At 42.7% G+C, this 26,378-nt stretch overlaps 1 protein-coding gene across 3 annotated transcripts in view; it reads left to right on the top strand.

The window, feature by feature from the left end:
• Window positions 1–26,378, top strand: part of LOC124775813 (E3 ubiquitin-protein ligase RBBP6) — a 421,473-nt gene that overhangs the window by 73,008 nt on the left and 322,087 nt on the right. For all 3 annotated transcript variants that reach the window (XM_047250645.1, XM_047250646.1, XM_047250643.1), the window contains exons 3-4: window positions 18,333–18,420; window positions 18,498–18,543. In XM_047250645.1, the coding sequence (XP_047106601.1) occupies window positions 18,333–18,420; window positions 18,498–18,543 (134 nt within the window). The remainder of the gene's footprint in view (window positions 1–18,332; window positions 18,421–18,497; window positions 18,544–26,378) is intronic.

The raw sequence follows: 26,378 nt of genomic DNA, 5'->3' as shown, positions 1-26,378 counted from the left end.
TAATCTAGTTCCCTCAGCATCACCCGTCTTAATTCGGCTACATTCCATTATCCTCATTTTAGTTTCGTTGATGTTCATCTTATACCCTCCTTTCAAGACACTGTCCATTCCGTTCAGCTGCTCTTTAAAGTCCTTTGCTGTCTCTGACAGAATTACAATGTAATCAGTGAACCTCAAAGTTTTTATTTCTTCTCCATGGATTTTAATATCTACTCCGAATTTTTCTTTTGTTTCCTTCACTGCTTGCTCAATATACAGATTGAATAACATCGGGGATAGGCTACAGCCTTGTCTCACTCCCTTCCCAACCACTGCTTCCCTTTCATGCCCCTCGACTCTTATAACTGCCATCTGCTTTCTGTACAGATTGTAATTGGCCTTTCGCTCCCTGTATTTTACCCCTGCCACCTTTAGAATTTGAAAGAGAGTATTCCAGTCAAAATTGTCAAAAGCTTTCTCTAAATCTACAAATGCTAGAAACGTAGGTTTGCGTTTCCTTAATCTTTCTTGTAAGATAAGTCGTAAGGTGAGTATTGCCTCGCGTGTTTCAACATTTCTACGGAATCCAAACTGATCTTCGCCGAGGGGGCTTCTACCAGTTTTTCCATTCGTCTGTAAAGAATTCGCGTTAGTATTTTGCATCCGTGACTTATTAAACTGATAGTTCGGTAATTTTCACATCTGTCAACACATGCTTTCTTTGGGATTGGAATTATTATATTCTTCTTGAAGTCTGAGGGTATTTCGCCTGTCTCATACATCTTGCTCACCAGATGGTAGAGTTTTGTCAGGACTGGCTCTCCTAAGGCCGTCAGTAGTTCTAATGGAATGTTGTCTACTTCCGGGGCCTTGTTTCGACTTAGGTCTTTCAGTGCTCTGTCAAACTCTTCACGCAGTATCGTATCTCCCATTTCATCTTCATCTACATCCTCTTCCATTTCCATAATATTGTCCTCAAGTACATTGCCCTTGTATAGACCCTCTATATACTCCTTCCACCTTTCTGCTTTCCCTTCTTTGCTTAGAACTGGGTTTCCATCTGAGCTCTTGATATTCATACAAGTGGTTCTCTTTACTTCAAAGGTCTCTCTTAATTTTCCAGTAGGCAGTATGTATCTTAACCCTAGTGATATATGACTCTATATCCTTACATTTATCCTCTAGCCATCCCTGCTTAGCCATTTTGCACTTCCTGTCGATCTCATTGTTTGACATTTGTATTCCTTTTTGCCTGCTTAATTTACTGCATTTTTATATTTTCTCGTGCAATATTTCAAGGGTTGTAATTTATTTCTGTAAAACTGGCTCTTGAAACTTTGTTAGTAGATTTTCTAAGGATAGTTTCTACCTGTCACCAAGAGTCCGCCAGTTCTGTTCTTTCAACATCTCGGTGAAACTCTCTCGCAGGTCAGATAAACCTATGACCATTCATACTGCCCTGCTCTTTTAACGTTCAATATCCCCTGCAAGTCCTATTTGGTACAGGTCCCATGTACTTAAGCAGCATGCTAGGCTGGATTGCACAAGTGATTTGTAAGCAATCTCCTTTGTAGACTGATTGCGTTTCCCTAGTATTCTACAAATAAATGTGAAGTCTGCTACCTTCTTTGGCCGCAACTGAGCCTATGTGATTCTTCGTCTTCATATCGCTACTAAGTGCTACACCCAAATGTTTGAGAGCGTTTACACAGTTCAACAGTAACTCACTTAATATTATGTTATGGGATGCTTTTTCCGTTTTTTGAAGTGCACAATTTTTGAAAATTCACACAATTGCAAAAGCAGAAAAGTAAGAGAACGCTATCACAATTAACTTAACAACTCAAGCAGCCAAGCTGTTGACCAGAGTAATGTCCAGAAGAATGGATGAGAAAATTGATGATCTGTTAGATGAAAATCATTTTGGCTTTATGAAAAGGTAAACACTGGAGAAATGAGATCTAAAATTGCACTTGATAATGGAAGCGAGACTGAAGAAAAGTAAAGACATGCTCATATGATTTGTAAAATGGTGAAATACGTATGAAATTCAGAGAAAAATAGGGCCAAGCTATAGGGAAAGACAGGTAGTGTACATTGTACATTGTACAGGAACCCGTCTCTAACAATAAGACTGGAAAACCAAGAATGAAGTTCTCAGATTAAATAGTGTGTAAGGCAGGGATGCAGTTTTTCACCTCTACTGTTAATCTACATGTATACGGTGATGAAGCAATGACAAAAATAATAGAAAGATTCAAGAGTGGGATTAAACTTCAGGGTGAAAGGATGTCAGTGATAAGATTCGTTGATGACATTGCTTATCCTCAATGGAGGTGAAGAAGAATTAGACCATCTGTTGGATGAAATGAACAGTCTATTGAGTACAGAATTGGGACTGAGAGTAAACTGGGGAAAGACAAAAGTAATGAGAAGTAGTAGAAATGAGAATAGTGAGAAAATTATCATAAAAGATTGTGATCACGAAGTAGATGAAGTTAGAAAATTCTGCAACCTTGGAAGCATAATAAACCGTGATTGACAAAGTGAGGAGGACATAGAAAGGAGACTAGCATAGCAGAATATGGCATTTCTGTCCAAAAGGAGTATAATAGTATGAAACATAGTCCTTAATTTGAGGAAGAATTTTGTAAGAATGTGTATGTTCGGAGCACAGCATTGTATGGTTGTGAACCTTGAGCAGTGGGGAAACTGGGATGGAAGAAAATCAGAGTGTTTGCGATGTGGTGCTATTGATGACTGTAGAAAATCAAATGAGCTGATAATAAGGTAAAGAATGGGGAGATTCTCCAGAGAATCTGCGAAGAACACGTGGAGAACAATGTCAAGGAGAAGGAACATGATGATAGAACATATGTTAAGGCATCAGGGAATAACCTTCATGGTACTAGAGGGAGATATAGAGAGTAAATATTGTTCCATTCGTGAATGGAATAGCAAGGGGAGGACAATGTAATCTCCACCATACATTCTAAGACAGTTTGCTTAGTAAATGTGTAGAAAGTACCAGACACCACAGTCAGAGCTCCAGCCTCCTCTTTTCTTTTTACCTTTAATCCATTATTCACTTGAGGCTTCCTACAAATACATCTTAAGGCATTAAAACTTGTGGTGCTTAAGTTATGCTGACTATATTAATCAAGCACTTGAGAATGAGAGCGCTTACCAACTTCCAACAAACTTTATACCTCATCTTAATTCTTTTCAAAACATTTCCTTGCTAACATCGCACCCTCCCTCTTAGACACACGCACTGCAATGTTAGGCGCATCTAGGCGAGCTAATTGACAGCCTAGATCCTAGAGTTGCTATGAGGCTAGGTGAATTTGATTCATGGCCAAATGCTTGCAGGTCCGCCAGTTTTTTGATGTTAATTGTTGTGTAAGTTAAAAGAAATTTGTAAAAGAGATGACAGAGAAATGAAGAAATGTATTGACATTAAAACCAAAATTTGTCAGTTGAAAGATTTGGAAAGGGGAAAACTGCTGCAAAACTAAGTACTGATTATGGTATTGGAATGCAGATTTTATAGGACACTGAAAAGAATAAGCAGAGAATACAGGATTTTGTTGGGAAATGTGGTTCTAGTTCTAGACCATGTGCACGGAAAAAGCATGAAGATTCAATGAATTAGATGCTGCTCTATTGCAGTGGTTTAATTAAAAATGAGCAGAAGGTGTCGTTTCATGCGTGATGTGTGCTGAAAAAGCCAAACTCTGCATGAAGCTCTACGGTTGGAGGCAGAATTTATTGCTTTATGTGGATGGCTCACAAACATTGTCGGGGGATATGTGAACTACTGTGAAGGAGAGCGGCTTAGTTCAAATATTATGGCAGCTGATTCCTTCTGGGAAGGGTTCCAGAAATTTGTGGGAGAAGAGAATTTTGTACTAGATCAAATGTATAGCGTGGACGAGAGTGGTCTGTATTGGAAATGTCTAGCAACCGGAATCCTTGCGTTTAAAAGCAAAGTTTGTGCTCCTGGATATAAGGCATCTAAAGACTGCATTACAATTTTTTGCATTGCTAATGCTTCTGGGAACCACAAAGCGAAACTACTATTGATTGGGGGAGGGGATATCACAGCTAAGGATACAACCAAAAAGGAGTGTGGTTGGATAGTGAAATTTTCAAAAATTGGTTTCACACATTTGTACCACAAGTTTGGAAATTTCAGGAAGAGGAGGGATTGCCATAGAAGGCTGCTCTGTTGTTTGATAATGCCCCTCACATCCCGATGAGGGTTCTTGTATCTGACGATGGTTTCATTGGAACTAAGTTTCTACCTGCTAATGTGACTGCCATTATACAGCCAGTGGACCAAGGCATAATTGAATCAGTAAAATGGCACCACAGGACTGGTGTACTCAGAATGCTAGTTGATGACGATGATTGGGTGGTGTTGTGGAAGAAGTTGATGGCAGTTCTAGGTGCCATACATAGGATTTCTGATGCCTGGCAGGAAGTCCAGCCACATAAACTAGTTCAACCATGGGGGAAAATTTTTCCAGATGTAAAAACAAGTGATTTTCAAAGTATCGGTATTAAGAAATAACAGCTGCACAAATAATGAATCTGGCAATATGTTTAAATGGTTTTAAGATGTTAATGAAGAAAAGAGGCCAGAGATCCATGCACATAAATCCGCCTTCTAGTTCTTGAGTGATGCCAAAACAGTGACGACTGTGTCACAACACAGCAGAGTAAAGGACAGTGAATGTGATTGTGCATGAAGATAGTGACCTTATCAGTCATTGTGCCACATTGAAATGTTTCAGTACAATCCATTATTGCTGTAAGAAAAATTCAAAATGCTGTGCAAAGAAATCAGCTCCTCTCAGAAGCAGATAAACTTCACAAACTATTTTAAGAAATAAACAGGCCTACAGTACCTATGCACAGAAATTGTATAAACTTTTGAGCAAAGAATACACGTTTGAAAATACTTTGATTATTCATGCATCTTCTCTCCCACATTACCCCGATAATAGAGTGTGCACTGTATATCATGTTTCACTTGTAGAAAAACTTGTTTTATAGAATTGATGGCTTCACACACAGCTAGTTTGAATTATATGTAGCACACACAATGCAAAGAGTTGTGCTGAATAATTCAGACAATGTTGGGGAGGCAGAAAATTTTAGTGATCAGGTAAAAATCACATAGTGAGTCCCATAGGGTTCAACTTTAAGTCATCTCCTAATCCTTTTGTGTGTGTGTGTGTGTGTGTGTGTGTGTGTGTGTGTGTGTGCGTGTGCGTGTGCGTGTGCGTGTGCGTGTGCGTGTGCGTGTGCGTGTGCGTGTGCGTGTGCGTGTGCGTGTGCGTGTGCGTGTGTGTGTGTGAGAGAGAGAGAGAGAGAGAGAGAGAGAGAGAGAGAGAGAGAGAGAGAGAGAGAGAGAGACCTTCCACTTTTACATTCAACAAGCGGAATTATTACTTTTTGCAGCCAAGACGATTGTTATAATAAATCCCATTAGTGAAAAAACAAGAGAAGAGATTGTTAATGATGTTTTGTAGAGAAGTATTTTGCAGTTTTGTGAAAATAGACTATCCCTAAATTTTGGGAAAGCACAATATATTCAATTCTGTACAACAAATAGAGCCATCCCAAAAGCACATGTACAGCAGGAGTCTGTAAGTAGGGTAGGATGCCCCAAATTTTTAGGTGTACATATTGATGAAAACTAAACTGGGAGAAGCAGGTCACTGAGCTTCTCAAACAGTTGAGTTCAGCTAATTTTACTATTTGCATAATTGCTAGACTTGGAAAGAAATGAAACAAACTTCTGACATAAATTACATATTTCCACTCAGTAATACCTTGTGAAATAATGTTCTGGGATAACTCAATAATTTCAGAGAGAGTATTGATTACACAAAGTCATGTAATAAGAATAGTATATGGTGTTCACACACATTTGTCGTGTAGGTACCTCTTCAAGAAATTCGACATGTCAGCTGTGCCATCACAATACATGTATTTGCTAATGAAATTCATTCACAAATAATCCATCACAATTTATGAAGAATAATGATATCCATATGTAAACACTTGAGAAAAAATGATCTTTATGATGCATTATTAAAACTATCAGTTGCTCATAAAGGAATTTGGTAAGCAGTAATGAAAATTTTTGGTCATTTGTCCAGTACCATAAAATGTCTGACAAGTAACGAAGAAAATGTTAAATATAACCTAAAATCATTCCTCTTGGACAAATCCTTAGAGTTGAGGGATGAATTTCTATCTAAAAACTAGTAACCTGTCGAGAGAGAGAGAGAGAGAGAGAGAGAGAGAGAGAGAGAACTTGCTTTTAAGTATAGTTGCAGGAGCAGGATTTGAAAAGTGTGTTCATTAATACAAACACTAATAATGTATACATGTCCTGTAACTAGGTCATTCCACATCCTTTTAATAAAAGAATTCTTCAGGTGATCTATGGAACATACACTATGGGGTCAAAAGTATCCGGACACCTGGCTGAAAATAACTTAAAAGTTCGGGGCGCCCTCCATTGGTAATGCTGGAATTCAATCTAGTGTTGGCCCACCCTTAGCCTTGATGACAGCTTCCACTCCTGCAGGCATATGTTCAATCAGGTGCTGGAAGGTTTCGTGGGGAATGGCAGCCCATTCTCCAAGGAGTGCTGCACTGAGGAGAGGTGTCAATGTTGGTTGGTGAGGCCTGGCACAAAGTTGGCGTTGGGTAAAACATCCCAAAGTTGTTGTGTAGGATTCAGGTCAGGACTCTGTGCAGGCCAGTCCATTACAGGGATGTTATTGTCATGTAAGCGCTCCGCCACGGGCCGTGCATTATAAAAAGGTGCTCGATTGTCTTGAAAGATGCAGTTGCCATCCCTGAATTGCTCTTTGACAGTGGGAAGCAAGAAGGTGCTTAAAACATCAATGTAGGCCTAGGCTGTGATAGTGCCACGCGAAACAACAAGGGCTGCACGCCCCACTCCTTGAGAAACATGACCACACTCTAACATCACCGCCTCCGAATTTTACTGTTTGCGCTACATGCACTGGCAGATGATGTTTATCGGGCATTCACCATACCCACACTCTGCCATCAGATCGCCACATTGTGTACTGTGATTCATCACTCCACACAACATTTTTCCACTGTTCAGTTGTCCAATGTTTATGCTCCTTACATCAAACAAGGCATCGTTTGTCATTTACCGGCCTGATGTGTGTCTTATGAGCAGCTGCTCAACCATTAAATCCAAGTTTTCTCATGTCCCGCCTAACTGTCATAGTACTTGCAGTGGATCCTGATGCAGTTAGTAATTCCTATGTGGTAGTCTGCATAGATGTCTGTCTATTATACACTACAATCATCTTCAACTGTAGGCGATCTCTGTCAGTCAACAGATGAGGTTGGCCTGTGCGCTTTTGTGCTGTATGTGTCCCTTCACGTTTCCACTTTACTACCACGACGAACCCAGTGGACCTAGAGATGTTTAGGAATGCGTAAATATCTTGTACAGACGTATGATACAAATGACCCCCATCACCAGACCAAGTTCGAAGCCCATGAGTTCCACAGAGTGCCCTATTCTACTCTCTCTCTCTCTCTCTCTCTCTCTCTCTCTCTCTCTCTATATATATATATATATATATATATATATATATATATATAATAGCGGGAAACAGTCCACGTGGGAAAAATATATCTAAAAACAAAGGTGATGTGACTTACCAAACAAAAGTGCTGGTAGGTTGATAAACACACAAACAAACACAATCATACACACAAAATTCAAGCTTTCGCAACTAACCGTTGCTTCGACAGGAAAGAGAGAAGTAGAGGGAAAGACGAAAGGATGTGGGTATTAAGGGAGAGGGTAAGGAGTCATTCCAATCCCGGAAGCAGAAAGACTTACCTTAGGGGGCAAAAAGGACAGGTATTCACTCGCGCACGCACACACACACACACACACACACACACACACACACACACACACACACACACACACACACACATCCATCTGCACATACACAGACACAAGCAGACATTTGTAAAGGCAAAGAGTTTGGGCAGAGATGTCAGTCGAGGCAGAAGTACAGAGGCAAAGATGTTGTTGAAATACAGGAGAGGTATGAGCGGCGGCAAATTGAAATTAGAAATTAGCGGAGATTGAGGCCTGGCGGATAACAAGAAGAGAGGATATACTGAAGGGCAAGTTTCCATCTCCGGAGTTCTGACAGGTTGGTGTTAGTGGGAAGTATCCAAGTAACCCGGACGGTGTAACACTGTTCCAAGATGTGCTGGCCGTGCACCAAGGCATGTTTAGCCACAGGGTGATCCTCATTACCAAACACTGTCTGCCTGTGTCCATTCATGCGAATGGACAGTTTGTTGCTGGTCATTCCCACATGGAAAGCTTCACAGTGTAGGCAGGTCAGTTGGTAAATCACGTGGGTGCTTTCACACGTGGCTCTGCCTTTGATCGTGTACACCTTCCGGGTTACAGGACTGGAGTAGGTGGTGGTGGGAGGGTGCGTGGGACAGGTTTTACACCGGGGGCAGTTACAAGGGTAGGAGCCAGAGGGTAGGGAAGGTGGTTTGGGGATTTCATAGGGATGAACTAAGAGGTTACGAAGGTTAGGTGGACGGCGGAAAGACACTCTTGGTGGAGTGGGGAGGATTTCATGAAGTATGGATCTCATTTCAGGGCAGGATTTGAGGAAGTCGTATCCCTGCTGGAGAGCCACATTCAGAGTCTGATCCAGTCCCGGAAAGTATGCTGTCACAAGTGGGACACTTTTGGGGTTCTTCTGTGGGAGGTTCTGGGTTTGAGGAGATGAGGAAGTGGCTCTGGTTATTTGCTTCTGTACCAGGTCAGGAGGGTAGTTGCGGGATGCGAAAGCTGTTTTCATGTTGTTGGTGTAATGGTTCAGGGATTCTGGACTGGAGCAGATTCATTTGCCACGAAGACTTAGGCTGTAGGGAAGAGACCGTTTGATGTGGAATGGGTGGCAGCTGTCATAATGGAGGTACTGTTGCTTGTTGGTGGGTTTGATGTGGACGGACGTGTGAAGCTGGCCATTGGACAGGTGGAGGTCAACGTCAAGGAAAGTAGCATGGGATTTGGAGTAGGACCAGGTGAATCTGATGGAACCAAAGGAGTTGAGGTTGGAGAGGAAATTCTGGAGTTCTTCTTCACTGAGAGTCCATATCATGAAAATGTCATCAATAAATCTGTACCAAACTTTGGGTTGGCAGGCCTGGGTAACCAAGAAGGCATCCTCTAAGTGACCCATGAATAGGTTGGCGTACGAGGGGGCCATCCTGGTACCCATGGCTGTTCCTTTTAGTTGTTGGTATGTCTGGCCTTCAAAAGTGAAGAAGTTATGGGTCAGGATGAAGCTGGCTAAGGTAATGAGGAAAGAGATTTTAGGTAGAGTGGCAGGTGATAGGCGTGAAAGGAAGTGCTCCATCGCAGCAAGGCCCTGGACGTGTGGAATATTTGTGTATAAGGAAGTGGCATCAATGGTTACAAGGATGGTTTCTGGGGGTAACAGACTGCGTAAGGATTCCAGGCGTTCGAGAAAGTGGTTGGTGTGTTTGATGAAGCATGGGAGACTGCATGTCATGGGTTGAAGGTGTTGATCTACGTAGGCAGAGATACTTTCTGTGGGGGCTTGGTAACCAGCTACAATGGGATGGCCGGGATGATTGGGTTTGTGAATTTTAGGAAGAAGGTAGAAGTTAGGGGTGCGGGGTTTTGGTGGGTCAGGAGGTTGATGGAGTCAGGTGAAAGGATTTGTAGGGGGCCTAAGGTCTCTGAGGATTCCTTGAAGCTCCGCCTGGTCATCAGGAATGGGATTACCTTGGCAAACTTTGTAAGTAGTGTTGTCTGAAAGCTGGCGCAGTCCCTCAGCCACATACTCCCGACAATCAAGTACCACGGTCGTGGAGCCCTTGTCCGCCAGAAGAATGACGATGGATCGGTCGGCCTTCAGATCACGGATGTCTTGGGCTTCAGCAGTGGTTATGTTGGGAGTTGGATTAAGGTTTTTCAAGAAGGATTGAGAGGCAAGGCTGGAAGTCAGAAATTCCTGAAAGTTTGGAGGGGGTGATTTTGAGGAAGAGGAGGTGGGTCCCGCTGTGACGGAGGACGGAACTGTTCCAGGCAGGGTTCAATTTGGATAGTGTCTTGGGGAGTTGGATCATTAGGAGTAGGACTAGGATCATTTTTCTTCGTGGCAAAGTGATATTTCCACCAGAGAGTATGGGTGTAGGACAGTAAATCTTTGACAAGGGCTGTTTGGTTGAATCTGGGAGTGGGGCTGAAGGTGAGGCCTCTGGATAGGACAGAGGTTTCGGATTGGGAGAGAGGTTTGGAGGAAAGGTTAACTACTGAATTAGGGTGTTGTGGTTCCAGATTGTGCTGATTGGAATTTTGAGATATGGGGGGAGTGGAGCTGGAAGTGGGAGATTGAGTAGATGGGAGAGACTGGGTCTGTGTGCAATGAGAGGAGGTTGAGGTTTGCTGGAAAGGTTGTGAAGGGTGAGTGAGTTGCCTTTCCGGAGGTGGGAAACCAGGAGATTGGATAGTTTTTTGAGGTGGAGGGTGGCATGCTGTTCTAATTTGCAGTAGGTCTGTAGGAGGATGCTCTGAACAGCCGGTGTGGATGTGGGAGAGGATAGACTGAGGACTTTTATTAAGGATAGGAGTTGACGGGTGTGTTCATTGGCTGAGTTGATGTGTAGGTGAAGGATTAGGTGGGTGAGGGCAGTGGATTGTTCAGTTTGGAACTGGTATAGGGACTGATGGAAAGAAGGGTAACAGCCAGAGATGGGAACTTTTAAGTGTGAGGTCTTTGGGGGTAATGCCAAATGTCAGACAAGCTTGAGAAAATAAAATATGGGAGTGTAATCTGGCTAGGGCGAAGGCATATTTGCGAAGGGAATGTAAATAAAACTTAATGGGGTTGTTGTGGGGATGGTGTGAGGGTGACATGGCATTAGAAGGTGGAAAGTGTAACATGAGGCTGAAATGAAAATGAAAATATAAATATAAATATAAATATATGGGGAGAGATAAAGGTGAACTGGAAAGCAACTGGAGATCTGGTGTGATTAAAAAGGGGAAAAAGTATTGGTTATAGCTGGGCTTGTTGGTCCTGTGGTGAACTTGGGTTGGTAGACAACGATGTGCACAAAGGTTAGGTGGTTGTGTTGCCGCCAAAACACGTAAAAGGATGGAGCAATTCGGGAAAATTTCGAAAAAACTGCATGCAAAGGTATTAAAAGGAGCGGTTTTGTGGTGGCAGATTGTGAAAATGAGGCTAACAATTGTCTGACGAAGAAATAATGACGTTAAAACCTGTGGGAAGGGGCTAAAAAAGATCAATGATGTGGGAAAAACCGAAATGGAAAAAAGGCGAAAGTTATTAGAACTAGCCGAAATGGCTGTTTAATAGCTGAAAGGAACTGTTTGTGAACTGGAAACGGTGGATTTTATAGCAGCGGTAGTGTTGAAAGCGGGGAGGGAAAAAAAAATTTTTTTTTCGTTACGGTTTGGAAGTGGGTTACATATTTATTTACATTCCACATTCCCTCCGCAAACATGCCTTCGCCCTAGCCAGATTACACTCCCATATTTTATTTTCTCAAGCTTGTCTGATATTTGGCATTACCCCCAAAGGCTTCACACTTAAAGTTCCCATCTCTGGCTGTAACCCTTCTTTCCATCAGTCCCTATACCAGTTCCAAACTGAACAATCCATTGCCCTCACCCACCTAATCCTTCACCTACACATCAACTCAACCAATGAACACACCCGTCAACTCCTATCCTTAATAAAAGTCGTCAGTCTATCCTATCCCACATCCACACCGGCTGTTCAGAGCATCCTCCTACAGGCCAACTGCAAATTAGAACAGCATGCCACCCTCCACCTCAAAAAACTGTCCAATCTCCTAGTTTCCCACCCTTCACAACCTTTCCAGCAAACCTCAACCTCCTCTCATTGCACACAGACCCAGTCTCTCCCATCTACTCAATCTCCCACTTCCAGCTCCACTCCCCCCATATCTCAAAATTCCAATCAGCACAATCTGGAACCACAACACCCTAATTCAGTAGTTAACCTTTCCTCCAAACCTCTCTCCCAATCCGAAACCTCTGTCCTATCCAGAGGCCTCACCTTCAGCCCCACTCCCAGATTCAACCAAACAGCCCTTGTCAAAGATTTACTGTCCTACACCCGTACTCTCTGCTGGAAGTATCACTTTGCCACGAAGAAAAATGATCCTAGTCCTACTCCTAATGATCCAACTCCCCAAGACACTATCCAAATTGAACCCTGCATGGAACAGTTCCGGCCTCCATCACAGCGGGACCCACCTCTTCTTCCTCAAAATCACCCCCTCCAAACTTTCCAGGAATTTCTGACTTCCAGCCTTGCCTCTCAATCCTTCTTAAAAAACCTTAATCCTACTCCCAACATCACCACTGCTGAAGCCCAGGCCATCCGTGATCTGAAGGCTGGCCGATCCATCGTCATTCTTCCGGCGGACAAGGGTTCCACGACCGTGGTAATTGATTGTCGGGAGTATGTGGCTGAGGAACTGCGCTAGCTTTCAGACAACACTACTTACAAAGTTTGCCAAGGTAATCCCATTCCTGATGTCCAGGCGGAGCTTCAGGGAATCCTCAGAACCTTAGGCCCCCTACAAAACCTTTCACCTGACTCCATTAACCTCCTGACCCCACCAACACCCCGCACCCCTATCTTCTACCTTCCTCCTAAAATTCACAAACCCAATCATCCCGGCCGTCCCATTGTAGCTGGTTACCAAGCCCCCACAGAAAGTATCTCTGCCTACGTAGATCAACACCTTCAACCCATGACATGCAGTCTCCCATGCTTCATCAAACACACCAACCACTTTCTCGAACGCCTGGAATCCTTACCCAATCTGTTACCCCCGGAAACCATCCTTGTAACCATTGATGCCACTTCCTTATACACAAATATTCCGCACGTCCAGGGCCTTGCTGCGATGGAGCACTTCCTTTCACGCCTATCACCTGCCACCCTACCTAAAATCTCTTTCCTCATTACCTTAGCCAGCTTCATCCTGACCCATAACTTCTTCACTTTCGAAGGCCAAACATACCAACAACTAAAGGGAACAGCCATGGGTACCAGGATGGCCCCCTCGTACGCCAACCTATTCATGGGTCACTTAGAGGATGCCTTCTTGGTTACCCAGGCCTGCCAACCCAAAGTTTGGTACAGATTTATTGATGACATTTTCATGATATGGACTCTCAGTGAAGAAGAACTCCAGAATTTCCTCTCCAACCTCAACTCCTTTGGTTCCATCAGATTCACCTGGTCCTACTCCAAATCCCATGCCACTTTCCTTGACGTTGACCTCCACCTGTCCAATGGCCAGCTTCACACGTCCGTCCACATCAAACCCACCAACAAGCAACAGTACCTCCATTATGACAGCTGCCACCCATTCCACATCAAACGGTCTCTTCCCTACAGCCTAAGTCTTCGTGGCAAATGAATCTGCTCCAGTCCAGAATCCCTGAACCATTACACCAACAACATGAAAACAGCTTTCGCATCCCGCAACTACCCTCCTGACCTGGTACAGAAGCAAATAACCAGAGCCACTTCCTCATCTCCTCAAACCCAGAACCTCCCACAGAAGAACCCCAAAAGTGTCGCACTTGTGACAGCATACTTTCCGGGACTGGATCAGACTCTGAATGTGGCTCTCCAGCAGGGATACGACTTCCTCAAATCCTGCCCTGAAACGAGATCCATCCTTCATGAAATCCTCCCCACTCCACCAAGAGTGTCTTTCCGCCGTCCACCTAACCTTCGTAACCTCTTAGTTCATCCCTATGAAATCCCCAAACCACCTTCCCTACCCTCTGGCTCCTACCCTTGTAACTGCCCCAGTGTAAAATCTGTCCCATACACCCTCCCACCACCACCTACTCCAGTCCTGTAACCCGGAAGGTGTACACGATCAAAGGCAGAGCCACGTGTGAAAGCACCCACGTGATTTACCAACTGACCTGCCTACACTGTGATGCATTCTATGTGGGAATGACCAGCAACAAACTGTCCATTCGCATGAATGGACACAGGCAGACAGTGTTTGTTGGTAATGAGGATCACCCTGTGGCTAAACATTCCTTGGTGCACGGCCAGCACATTTTGGCACAGTGTTACACCGTCCGGGTTATCTGGATACTTCCCACTAACACCAACCTGTCAGAACTCCGGAGATGGGAACTTGCCCTTCAGTATATCCTCTCTTCTCGTTATCCGCCAGGCCTCAATCTCCGCTAATTTCTAATTTCAATTTGCCGCCACTCATACCTCACCTGTCTTTCAACAACATCTTTGCCTCTGTACTTTCGCCTCGACTGACATCTCTGCCCAAACTCTTTGCCTTTACAAATGTCTGGTTGTGTGTGTGTGTGTGTGTGTGTGTGTGTGTGTGTGTGTGTGTGGCTGGTTACCAAGCCCCCACAGAACGTATCTCTGGCTACGTAGATCAACACCTTCAACCCATGACATGCAGTCTCCCATGCTTCATCAAAGACACCAACCTGTCCTTTTTTCCCCCTAAGGTAAGTCTTTCCGCTCCCGGGATTGGAATGACTCCTTACCCTCTACCTTAAAACCCACATCCTTTCGTCTTTCCGTCTCCTTCCCTCTTTCCTGATGAAGCAACTGTTGGTTGCGAAAGCTTGAATTTTGTGTGTGTGTGTCTATATATAATTGTACTGCACATAGGACAGGAGGTATCCCATCATAAACATTGAGATGTATGACAAATTGATTTTTCTTAAGATGGGGTGCAAATTACCCAGATGATACTCAACCAGTGTTTGAGAATGAGAGCACTTGGTAACCTCCAGCAAACATTACACATGATTTGAAACCTTTTCTCAATTACAGAATGACAAAACAATGAAACTAAATTGGCGTTAATGATTCTCTAAAGAACTGGTGGTGGTGGGGTTACTGGTTTAACACCAAGAAAGAGGCATGCATTCTTTCATCAGGCTCTAAAGGCTTTTAATATGTGACATATTTATATAAAACATGCTCTTGGAGTTTGGATATTAATACAGGACTAGAATTCAGAGAGACTGGACATTTCCTGGTTTATGAAACCAGTTTAAATTTTCTTCACTATCCTGATATCTTACACTAGTGCAATTGTCATATTGTATCCAATTACGGAAATAGTAAAATAAGTGAAAATGAAATTCTTCATAGTTTAACTGGCTTACGTTATTGTTACATTGTTTTCAGTTCCTTAGCTGTTGCATAGAATGGTGACTAACAATGACATTTTCATTTGACATTGGAGATATTACTGACCTCATCAAGAAACAACAGTGTTACTTGATAGCTTGCTGTGAAGTAATGTTTTCAGTGTCCTAATACTAATGTTGTCAAATGAGCACTAGAAAAGAATTTTAGCAGTATTTAGATTGCAGCAGTGTATTCATGTAGTCTGCATGCTGATGAAACAGGAGTGTGATTGACACGAATATTGAGAAACAGGGTTGTTTCTGTAGCTTTTGGTGCTGTAGAAGGTCCCAAAATTGGAGAAAATGGAAGATAGAAAAATGAACAAAAGAAAGGGTAATAAGATATACTGAAACTGGTCCAAAAGAGAATATTAGAAATGGGAAAAACTATTTTGGAGTAACAACAGGAGTAACACTTTTCTGGAAGTGTATGAAGTGAATGGTAATTAGAGCCTTTGAAAGACATAAATCAGAAAAATCTACAGAATCATGGATTTACAAACCTTTCACCTATACTTCACAGAAGCAGATGACTTGAGCAGCCCTTCATGAATTTAGCAACAGGCCGGATGTCTCTTGTACAGTTTGCCAATCGTTAACATACTACTCTTGTAACACAGCCTTTTAAGTCCCTTTTTGGGTGTGTTAATAGTTGTAAACATCAGTATTTGTGATAGTAATTCAGCCCAATAATTTATTGATAACTATTTGTGACAGACTTCAAATTACAGGCATAGTAATTAGACTCCAAAAAGATCTATAGCAATATTTCTCTGATCTTGGACATTTATGGTACATGTAATGTGCACTAAGAGGAAATTGTATAGTTCTGATGAACATACACACTTCTCCAGAATGAGATTTTCACTCTGCAGTGGAGTGTGCGCTGATATGAAACTTACTGACAGATTAAAACTGTGTGCCGGACCGAGACTTGAACTCGGTACCTTTGCCTTTCGCGGGGAAGTGCTTGGTAGAGCACTTGCCCGCGAAAGGCAAAGGTCCCGAGTTCGAGTCTCTGTCCAGCACACAGTTTTAATCTGCCAGGAAGTTTCATACACACTTCTATTTCTACTGAATAGACTAGTTACATATTTAGCTAAGATATTCAGTATATAGTTACGGTTCCAAGCATAAATATTTTGAACTGATATTATTGTGCCGTGTTAGTTCTTTTAAAAACATGTAACAATACTTTCACACTGGCAGCTGGAATATGACACAAGCTAATAACTTTACAGAAAAGGTGGTAAATCATGGATTTACGTCCCAAAATAATACACAAACCAGATGCATGAAAATAATGAAGGAAAAGAAAAGTTCTCAACATCCAGCAAGAGGCAAAATTGATGATGATGGACTGCAGTTTCCAAAATGAATCATTCATTCTGCAGTCGAGTGTGTGCTGTGAAACTTCTTGATTAAAACTCTTTATAGGTACGGGGACTCTAACCTTGATCTCTACCTTTGTGGACATCACTTTTACCGACTGAGCTTGACAGTGAGTGATTACTGGTAGAATTTAAACTGTGAAGGCAGGTGATGTGCTATGCCAGGATAACTCAATGAGTAGGGGCATTGCTCCTGAAAGGTGATGGTCCCAAGTCCTGGTTTGGCATAAAGTTTTAATCAGTCGGGATGTTTCATTGCATACAGTTATCTAAACAGGTCTTTTCTCTCCTTGCCTCCTAGTCGTGAAGTCTGCCATCCCTTGGTCAGTCCATATTAAAGCAGACAGTTTTTAGAACTTTATGCCTCATATTCTCAGAATTTAAAAAAAAAAAATGTTTAATGACATCCATGTAGTTAAGAAATACTTCGAATTCTAATAGCTTTTGACCGTGACAGTATTGTGTGTGTGAGCTTCAAAATTTGAAAAATTGTCCAGTTTTCCAAATGTTCTGAGGAATTAAATTGGAGTGTACCGGTAACTCCAAAACTATTGAAGTTATAGAATTCAAGCTAGTGTTATTTAAATCCCTTAAACTGTGCTTTAATTTGAAATGCAACACAGCACTAAGATGTCATTAAACTAATCTTGCAAAGTTCTAAAATATTTGTTATTTGTAAATCTCAGAAACATCCATTTTATTCCTTTCACAAAATATATTTATGTTTTTACGTATCTATGTTTGCCTGTGATAAAACTTGGGGAGGGTGAAAGGCTGATTTGAAAGGGAAATTATTTCTGAACCGTAGTATTACACCACCCTGATTTTTCTTGGCAGGTCATATGGAAAGGGATGGTAAATGACAAAAATTTTTTTGCATATTTTACTCTACTGGTAAATGATGATATTTTCATTGTAGTGGTTATGAAAGTGTGAAATTTCGTATATTTTCTTTACTATGGGGGCACAACGATAAAAAATAAAAGGTGTTCCACTTGCCCTTAAAGTTATTAGAATTGTGATAAGACTAATGGCACAGTGAGCATAATGTTCAATGATTCGAGGTTACGAAGAAGAAATTCTTCCATTACCATGGGTTCAGGAGGGTAAAAGGGAACTCTTATTTAAAAGACTAGGATAGTAAACACTAAATTTTTAGTCCTGTTTCTAAGATACAAATTTCACTTTGTGTGTGTGTGTGTGTGTGTGTGTGTGTGTGTGTGTGTGTGTGTGTGTGTGTGTGAGAGAGAGAGATGAGAGAGAGAGAGAGAGAGAGAGAGAGAGAGAGAGAGAGTGTGTGTGTGCGCGCGAGAGGGAGAGGGAGAAAAGGGGGAGGGGGGGGGGGTGACAGACGACACACTATCATAAGTATAAAATTTTATGTTGTGAAAAGTGTCAGTATGAAAAATTCTTTTTGCAGTTACGGTATGGTTAAAAGAATATTGAAATTCTAACTTTATTATCAGACATTGGTGTTTGAACTATACTACCTCAGCATATATAAATGTCTAGTTTTTTTTATATATATTTGTTGCATTTAGGACATGATTTTCATCTGTTCATTGTAATTAATTTTTATGTTTTCGTATGATTTCATTTATTTTTTTTTATATCTGTTGCAGTTTATGTGGATGAAAGTGCTCTTATACCAAAAAACACATCGTTAATTGTTGCGCGGGTCCCACTAACTGCTCAGCAGAAGAAAGCTTGGTAAGTAAATGTAAGAATTACTTGTCACGTAACACAGTATTAGTAGCCACATTACATTGGTTGCTTTTTTATTTTAGGGACCGCGCTGAAGCAGCTCAGCCTCTTCCAGCCTTGACAAAAGTGGTAAGCACATAATTCTACTTGTATTCAACATTAGGTACACCTCGTTACAGATGCATTTGAGAAAGCTTTAAGGGATATGTATTATAGCTGAACAGTCGTATTGTTCAAAATCATTGTGATTCTTGAAATTAATAATAACTCATCATTTATCACGATCAAAATATCAAGACAGTCGTCTTGTTTTATACTTTCATAAAACTTTCATTAACAAATATCCATTTAAATTAGCATCAGTTAACAAACATCACTGTAAATATTGTTTTGTGATGAAATCTTGTTGTTATATATTTGTAATAAACGTACAAGTTCAGGTGTAACGGCCAGCCCTGATGCAGGACAAAGCCAAATGAGGGGTTTTGTGGTGTTTCCTAATGTTGTTGTGGACTCCAAGCACAGTCTATAGGCCAGAATAAGTGTATGTCAGTTTACGCCTTCAGCAGTTTCCGGTCGTCGTTATCAATGTTAAGTACCTGTGTTGTCTTGCTATGCGGTGCTACATGACCATTCTCTCAGACATCTTCACTTTGTTGCAATGTGTCGGTGCTGGAAGAGGACTGTAATCTGTCCAAGCAACAAAATGATGTAAACAATTTAGTGGTAATTCTTCTGTATTTTATGCCCATGGGTGTTGATACCTAGCTACTTTTACCGTGATGGCTGAGCAGACCTCATAGCTCATAATAAACTACTTAAAACAGACATATGTCTTACTATGACATGAATGATTGAAAGTGAGTAAGTAACAGTTCTTAAAAAAAGATAGTTCACTTGTTTCTGCTCATTTACATTGTTGAGCGCATCTCTTTGTTCCGTGACCTCCAAGCCACCGGCAAGCTATGATGTCCAAAGAACAAGCTCTCCACTAGAGGACATTGAGAGAGGTTTATTCACTGCCGTGCCTTGCCGATGTCCAGAGATGACATAACTTACCCTTTATGTGCACAGATATAAAATGAGAATGTGCAGAGTGAGTTGTGTTTCTCTTACTAACTACTTAAACTATGTTTTCAGCTCTCACGAACCTCTTTTGTTGGCCGAAGAGGATGAGGGTGGAATACATTATTCTGAAGAATCCCATGTTACGCTACAGAATATATTGAGATTTATTGTGAGCTTCAGGATTTCTAGCAGTATTCACAGTTCCTTCTTGGCAATTTTGGAATTAATTATCCTGAAGCTCAGTTATAAATACTAGGGAAGCTCCATGAATAAATCTTGTCATATTGTATTAGGCCTTTAACATCAAATATGAAAAATATGCAGACCATTAAACAGACGTATAAAAATTCTAGTTAAAGTTTTCTAAGTTAAATTTGGTAAGTCATCATGCGGTGAACAGTTGTTAAATGGTATCTCTTTTGCTGTTCCTGATTGTTGTGAATGCAGGTCATCGCATTGAGCAGCATTTTTAACCTGGAACATAAATATGGTATTCAATTATCAAATGTTACCCAGTCAAGTAGAAATGAAAATTCGTTTCTTTTAATAGTTTATTCATCATTGTTCTTCCACATGTCCTTACAAATGTTTCCACAAAGTTTCATTGTCCTGCGATCACTTCCTTTTCATGGAGGCCTGGCCCTCTCAGATAGAGAAAGTTTAATTATAACCATCCTGTATTTAATTTAAGGGTGATTAAATATTCTATTCAGAAATGAATATCATCACTGTCATTAAGCCATCTACTGTAGAAATTTTGCTGGACGTGGTTCTTAAGTCAGTTAATGTGCTGTACAACAGTCAGTCTAATTCAGCTGTTTCCTGTAAAAGTGTGAATTCCAGGAGACCTGATATTACTACTTGGCTTGAAAATAAAAATATTCCATATAGTGCAAGTCAGGCACACATTAAACTCTTGTTACATATTTATTTAAACAAAAATACACACAAAAATGTTCAGTCTTGTTGTTTATGAGCAATAATCCCATGCAGTTAATTCGAGAAGTAGACTAAAGGTTATGTGAAAAATGAGGATGGGGATTGGGTGAGAGCTTCGCAGATCATCAATTCTTAATGCAAATACTGACCTCCGACATCAGACAAAAATAAATGTAATGAAATATGCGTAAATAGATGAAGACACCTGATATTGTAAAAATACATAATCATTTATCAGTCTCTGGAATCAGTACCAACAGTTAAGTATCCATGAGTGCCCAATTGTGACTTCAGACGGGTAAAGATATTTAATTTACATGTGTAAGAGTCACTTGTTTATCTAGTTCAAGGCTACTGTCTGTTAGTCTGGGATCCTTATCAATTGGATTAATGGAAGAGTTAAGAAAGAGCTGTGCAGTTTTGTTTCTGCACAGAGAGCATCAATAAATAGACCATGATGTCCAATGGGGCATTGTACAAGCCTCAAAAATTCTAAGGGCACACACATTACAAAAAAGTTCATAGACTGAACATGTTACTTCCTCCAACAAACATCTTAGTGATTATTATGGTAGAATAAGAGACTCTTGGGGTTGCAGAGCGTGATAATGGTAATGACAGAGTTTCTTTCTTGCACTAGCCACAAATTGAACAGAAATTCCCTCTATTATATTCATATATATATATGTGAATATAATAGAGGGAAACATTCCACGTGGGAAAAATATATCTAAAAAGAAAGATGATGAAACTTACCAAACAAAAGCGCTGGCAGGTCGATAGACACACAAACAAACACAAACATACACACAAAATTCTAGCTTTCGCAACCAATGGTTGCCTCGTCAGGAAAGAGGGAAGGAGAAGGAAAGACAAAAGGATATGGGTTTTAAGGGAGAGGGTAAGGAGTCATTCCAATCCCGGGAGCGGAAAGACTTACCTTAGGGGGAAAAAAGGACAGGTATACACTCGCACACACACACATATCCATCCACACATACACAGACACAAGCAGACATTTGTAAAGGCAAAGAGTTTGGGCAGAGATGTCAGTCGGGGCGGATGTACAGAGGCAAAGATGAAGTTGAAAGACAGGTGGGGTATGAGCGGCGGCAAATTGAAATTAGAAATTAGCGGAGATTGAGGCCTGGCGGATAGCGAGAAGAAAGGATATGCTGAAGGGCAAGTTCCCATCTCCGGAGTTCTGACAGGTTGGTGTTAGTGGGAAGTATCCAGATAACCCGGACGGTGTAACACTGTGCCAAGATGTGCTGGCCGTGCACCAAGGCATGTTTAGCCACAGGGTGATCCTCATTACCAACAAACACTGTCTGCCTGTGTCCATTCATGCGAATGGACAGTTTGTTGCTGGTCATTCCCACATAGAACGCTTCACAGTGTAGGCAGGTCAGTTGGTAAATCACGTGGGTGCTTTCACACGTGGCTCTGCCTTTGATCGTGTACACCTTCCGGGTTACAGGACTGGAATAGGTGGTGGTGGGAGGGTGCATGGGACAGGTTTTACACCGGGGGCGGTTACAGGGGTAGGAGCCAGAGGGTAGGGAAGGTGGTTTGGGGATTTCATAGGGATGAACTAAGAGGTTGCGAAGGTTAGGTGGACGGCGGAAAGACACTCTTGGTGGAGTGGGGAGGATTTCATGAAGGATGGATATCATTTCAGGGCAGGATTTGAGGAAGTCGTATCCCTGCTGGAGAGCCACATTCAGAATCTGATCCAGTCCCGGAAAGTATCCTGTCACAAGTGGGGCACTTTTGGGGTTCTTCTGTGGAAGGTTCCGGGTTTGAGGAGATGAGGATGTGGCTCTGGTTATTTGCTTCTGTACCAGGTCGGGAGGGTAGTTACGGGATGCAAAAGCTGTTTTTAGGTTGTTGGTGTAATGGTTCAAGGATTCCGGACTGGAGCAGATTCGTTTGCCACGAAGAGCTAGGCTGTAGGGAAGGGACCGTTTGATGTGGAATGGGTGGCAGCTGTCATAATGGAGGTACTGTTGCTTGTTGGTGGGTTTAATGTGGACGGACGTGTGAAGCTGGACAGGTGGAGGTCAACGTCAAGGAAAGTGGCATGGAATTTGGAGTAGGACCAGGTGAATCTGATGGAACCAAAGGAGTTGAGGTTGGAGAGGAAATTCTGGAGTTCTTCTTCACTGTGAGTCCAGATCACGAAAATGTCATCTGGACTCACAGTGAAGAAGAACTCCAGAATTTCCTCTCCAACCTCAACTCCTTTGGTTCCATCAGATTCACCTGGTCCTACTCCAAATCCCATGCCACTTTCCTTGACGTTGACCTCCACCTGTCCAATGGCCAGCTTCACACGTCCGTCCACATTAAACCCACCAACAAGCAACAGTACCTCCATTATGACAGCTGCTACCCATTCCACATCAAACGGTCCCTTCCCTACAGCCTAGGTCTTCGTGGCAAACGAATCTGCTCCAGTCCGGAATCCCTGAATCATTACACCAACAACCTGAAAACAGCTTTCGCATCCCGCAACTACCCTCCCGACCTGGTACAGAAGCAAATAACCAGAGCCACTTCCTCGTCCCCTCAAACCCAGAATCCCCCACAGAAGAACCACAAAAGTGCCCCACTTGTGACAGGATACTTTCCGGGACTGGACCAGACTCTGAATGTGGCTCTCCTGCAGGGATACGACTTCCTCAAATCCTGCCCTGAAATGAGATCCATCCTTCATGAAATCCTCCCCACTCCGCCAAGAGTGTCTTTCCGCCGTCCACCTAACCTTCGTAACCTGTTAGTTCATCCCTATGAAATCCCCAAACCACCTTCCCTACCCTCTGGCTCCTATCCTTGTAACCGCCCCCGATGCAAAACCTGTCCCATGCACCCTCCCACCACTACCTACTCCAGTCCTGTAACCCGGAAGGTGTACACGATCAAAGGCAGAGCCACGTGTGAAAGCACCCACGTGATTTACCAACTGACCTGTCTACACTGTGACGCATTCTATGTGGGAATGACCAGCAACAAACTGTCCATTCGCATGAATGGACACAGGCAGACAGTGTTTGTTGGTAATGAGGATCACCCTGTGGCTAAACATGCCTTGGTGCACGGCCAGCACATCTTGGCACAGTGTTACACCGTCCGGGTTATCTGGATACTTCCCACCAACACCAACCTATCCGAACTCCGGAGATGGGAACTTGCCCTTCAGTATATCCTCTCTTCTCGTCATCCGCCAGGCCTCAATCTCCGCTAATTTCAAGTTGCCGCCACTCATACCTCACCTGTCTTTCAACAACTTCTTTGCCTCTACACTTCTGCCTCGACTGACATCTCTGCCCAAACTCTTTGTCTTTAAATATGTCTGCTTGTGTCTGTATGTGTGGATGGATATGTGCGTGTGTGCGAGTGTATACCTGTTCTTTTTTCCCCCTAAGGTAAGTCTTTCCGCTCCCGGGATTGGAATGACTCCTTACCCTCTCCTTTAAAACCCACTTCCTTTCGTCTTCCCCTCTCCTTCCCTCTTTCCTGATGAGGCAACAATTTGTTGCGAAAGCTTGAATTTTGTGTGTATGTTTGTGTTTGTTTGTGTGTCTATCGACCTGCCAGCGTTTTTGTTCGGTAAGTCACCTCATCTTTGTATTTATATATAATTTTTCCCACGTGGAATGTTTCCTTCCATTATATATATATATATATATATATATATATATATATATATATATATATATATATATATAATGGAAGGAAACATTCCACGTGGAATATATATATATATATTTTACAAAGATGATTTGACTTACCAAATGAAAGTGCTGGCAGGTCGACAAACACACAAACAACCACAAACGTACACACAAAATTCAAGCTTTCGCAACAAACTGTTGCCTCATCAGGAAAGAGGGAAGGAGAGGGAAAGACGAAAGGAAGTGGGTTTTAAGGGAGAGGGTAAGGAGTCATTCCAATCCCGGGAGCGGAAAGACTTACCTTAGAGGGAAAAAAGGACGGGTATACACTCGCACACACACACACATATCCATCCACACATATACAGACACAAGCAGACATATTTAAAGACAAAGAGTTTGGGCAGAGATGTCAGTCGAGGCAGAAGTGTAGAGGCAAAGATGATGTTGAATGACAGGTGAGGTATGAGTAGCGGCAACTTGAAATTAGCGGAGATTGAGGCCTGGTGGATAACGGGAAGAGAGGATATATTGAAGAGCGAGTTCCCATCTCAGGAGTTCGGATAGGTTGGTGTTAGTGGGAAGTATCCAGATAACTTGGACGGTGTAACACTGTGCCAAGATGTGCTGGCCGTGCACCAAGGCATGTTTAGCCACAGGGTGATCCTCATTACCAACAAACACTGTCTGCCTGTGTCCATTCATGCGAATGGACAGTTTGTTGCTGGTCATTCCCACATAGAATGCGTCACAGTGTAGGCAGGTCAGTTGGTAGATCACGTGGGTGCTTTCACACGTGGCTCTGCCTTTGATCGTGTACACCTTCCGGGCTACAGGACTGGAGTAGGTGGTGGTGGGAGGGTGCATGGGACAGGTTTTACACCGGGGGCGGTTACAAGGGTAGGAGCCAGAGGGTAGGGAAGGTGGTTTGGGGATTTCATAGGGATGAACTAAGAGGTTACGAAGGTTAGGTGGACGGCGGAAAGACACTCTTGGTGGAGTGGGGAGGATTTCATGAAGGATGGATCTCATTTCAGGGCAGGATTTGAGGAAGTCGTATCCCTGCTGGAGAGCCACATTGAGAGTCTGATCCAGTCCTGGAAAGTATCCTGTCACAAGTGGGGCACTTTCGTGGTTCTTCTGTGGGAGGTTCTGGGTTTGAGAGGATGAGGGAGTGGCTCTGGTTATTTGCTTCTGTACCAGGTCGGGAGGGTAGTTGTGCGATGCGAAAGCTGTTGTCAGGTTGTTGGTGTAATGCTTCAGGGATTCCGGACTGGAGCAGATTCGTTTGCCACGAAGACCTAGGCTGTAGGGAAGGGACCGTTTGATGTGGAATGGGTGGCAGCTGTCGTAATGGAGGTACTGTTGCTTGTTGGTGGGTTTGATGTGGACGGATGTGTGAAGCTGGCCATTGGACAGGTGGAGGTCAACATCAAGGAAAGTGGCATGGGATTTGGAGTAGGGCCAGGTGAATCTGATGGAACCAAAGGAGTTGAGGTTGGAGAGGAAATTATGGAGTTCTTCTTCACTGTGAGTCCAGATCATGAACAATCCATTGCCCTCACCCACCTAATCCTTCACCTACACATCAACTCAGCCAATGAACACACCCGTCAACTCCTATCCTTAATAAAAGTCCTCGATCTTTCCTCTCCCACATCCACACCGGCTATTCAGAGCATCCTCCTACAGGCCAACCGCAAATTAGAACAGCATGCTACCCTTCACCTAAAAAACTATGCAATCTCCTGGTTTCCCACCTCCGGAAAGGCAACTCACTCACGCTTCACAACCTTTCCAGCAAACCTCAACCACCTCTCATTGCACACCAACCCAGTCTCTCCCATCTACTCAATCTCCCACTTCCAGCTCCACTCCCTCCAAAACCTCAAAATTCCAAGCAACACGATCTGGCACCACAACACCCTAATTCAGTAGTTAACCTTTCCTCCAAACCTCTCTCCCAATCCGAAACCTCTGTCCTATCCAAAGGCCTCACCTTCAGCCCCACTCCCAGATTCAACCAAACAGCCCTCGTCAAAGATTTACTGTCCTACACTCGTACTCTCTGCTGGAAGTATCACTTTGCCACGAAGAAAAATGATCCTAATCCTACCCCTAATGATCCAACTCCCCAAGACACTATCCAAATTGAACCCTGCCTGGAACAGTTCCGTCCTCCGTCACAGCGGGACCCACGTCCTCTTCCTCAAAATCACCCTCTCCAAACCTTCCAGGATTTTCTGACTTCCAGCCTTGCCTCTCAGTCCTTCTTAAAAA

This window comes from Schistocerca piceifrons, chromosome 2 (assembly GCF_021461385.2).
Source record: "Schistocerca piceifrons isolate TAMUIC-IGC-003096 chromosome 2, iqSchPice1.1, whole genome shotgun sequence".
NCBI lineage: Eukaryota > Metazoa > Arthropoda > Insecta > Orthoptera > Acrididae > Schistocerca > Schistocerca piceifrons.
Note: the sequence above shows the minus strand (reverse complement) of the source record. Positions and strands in the feature narration are given on the sequence as shown.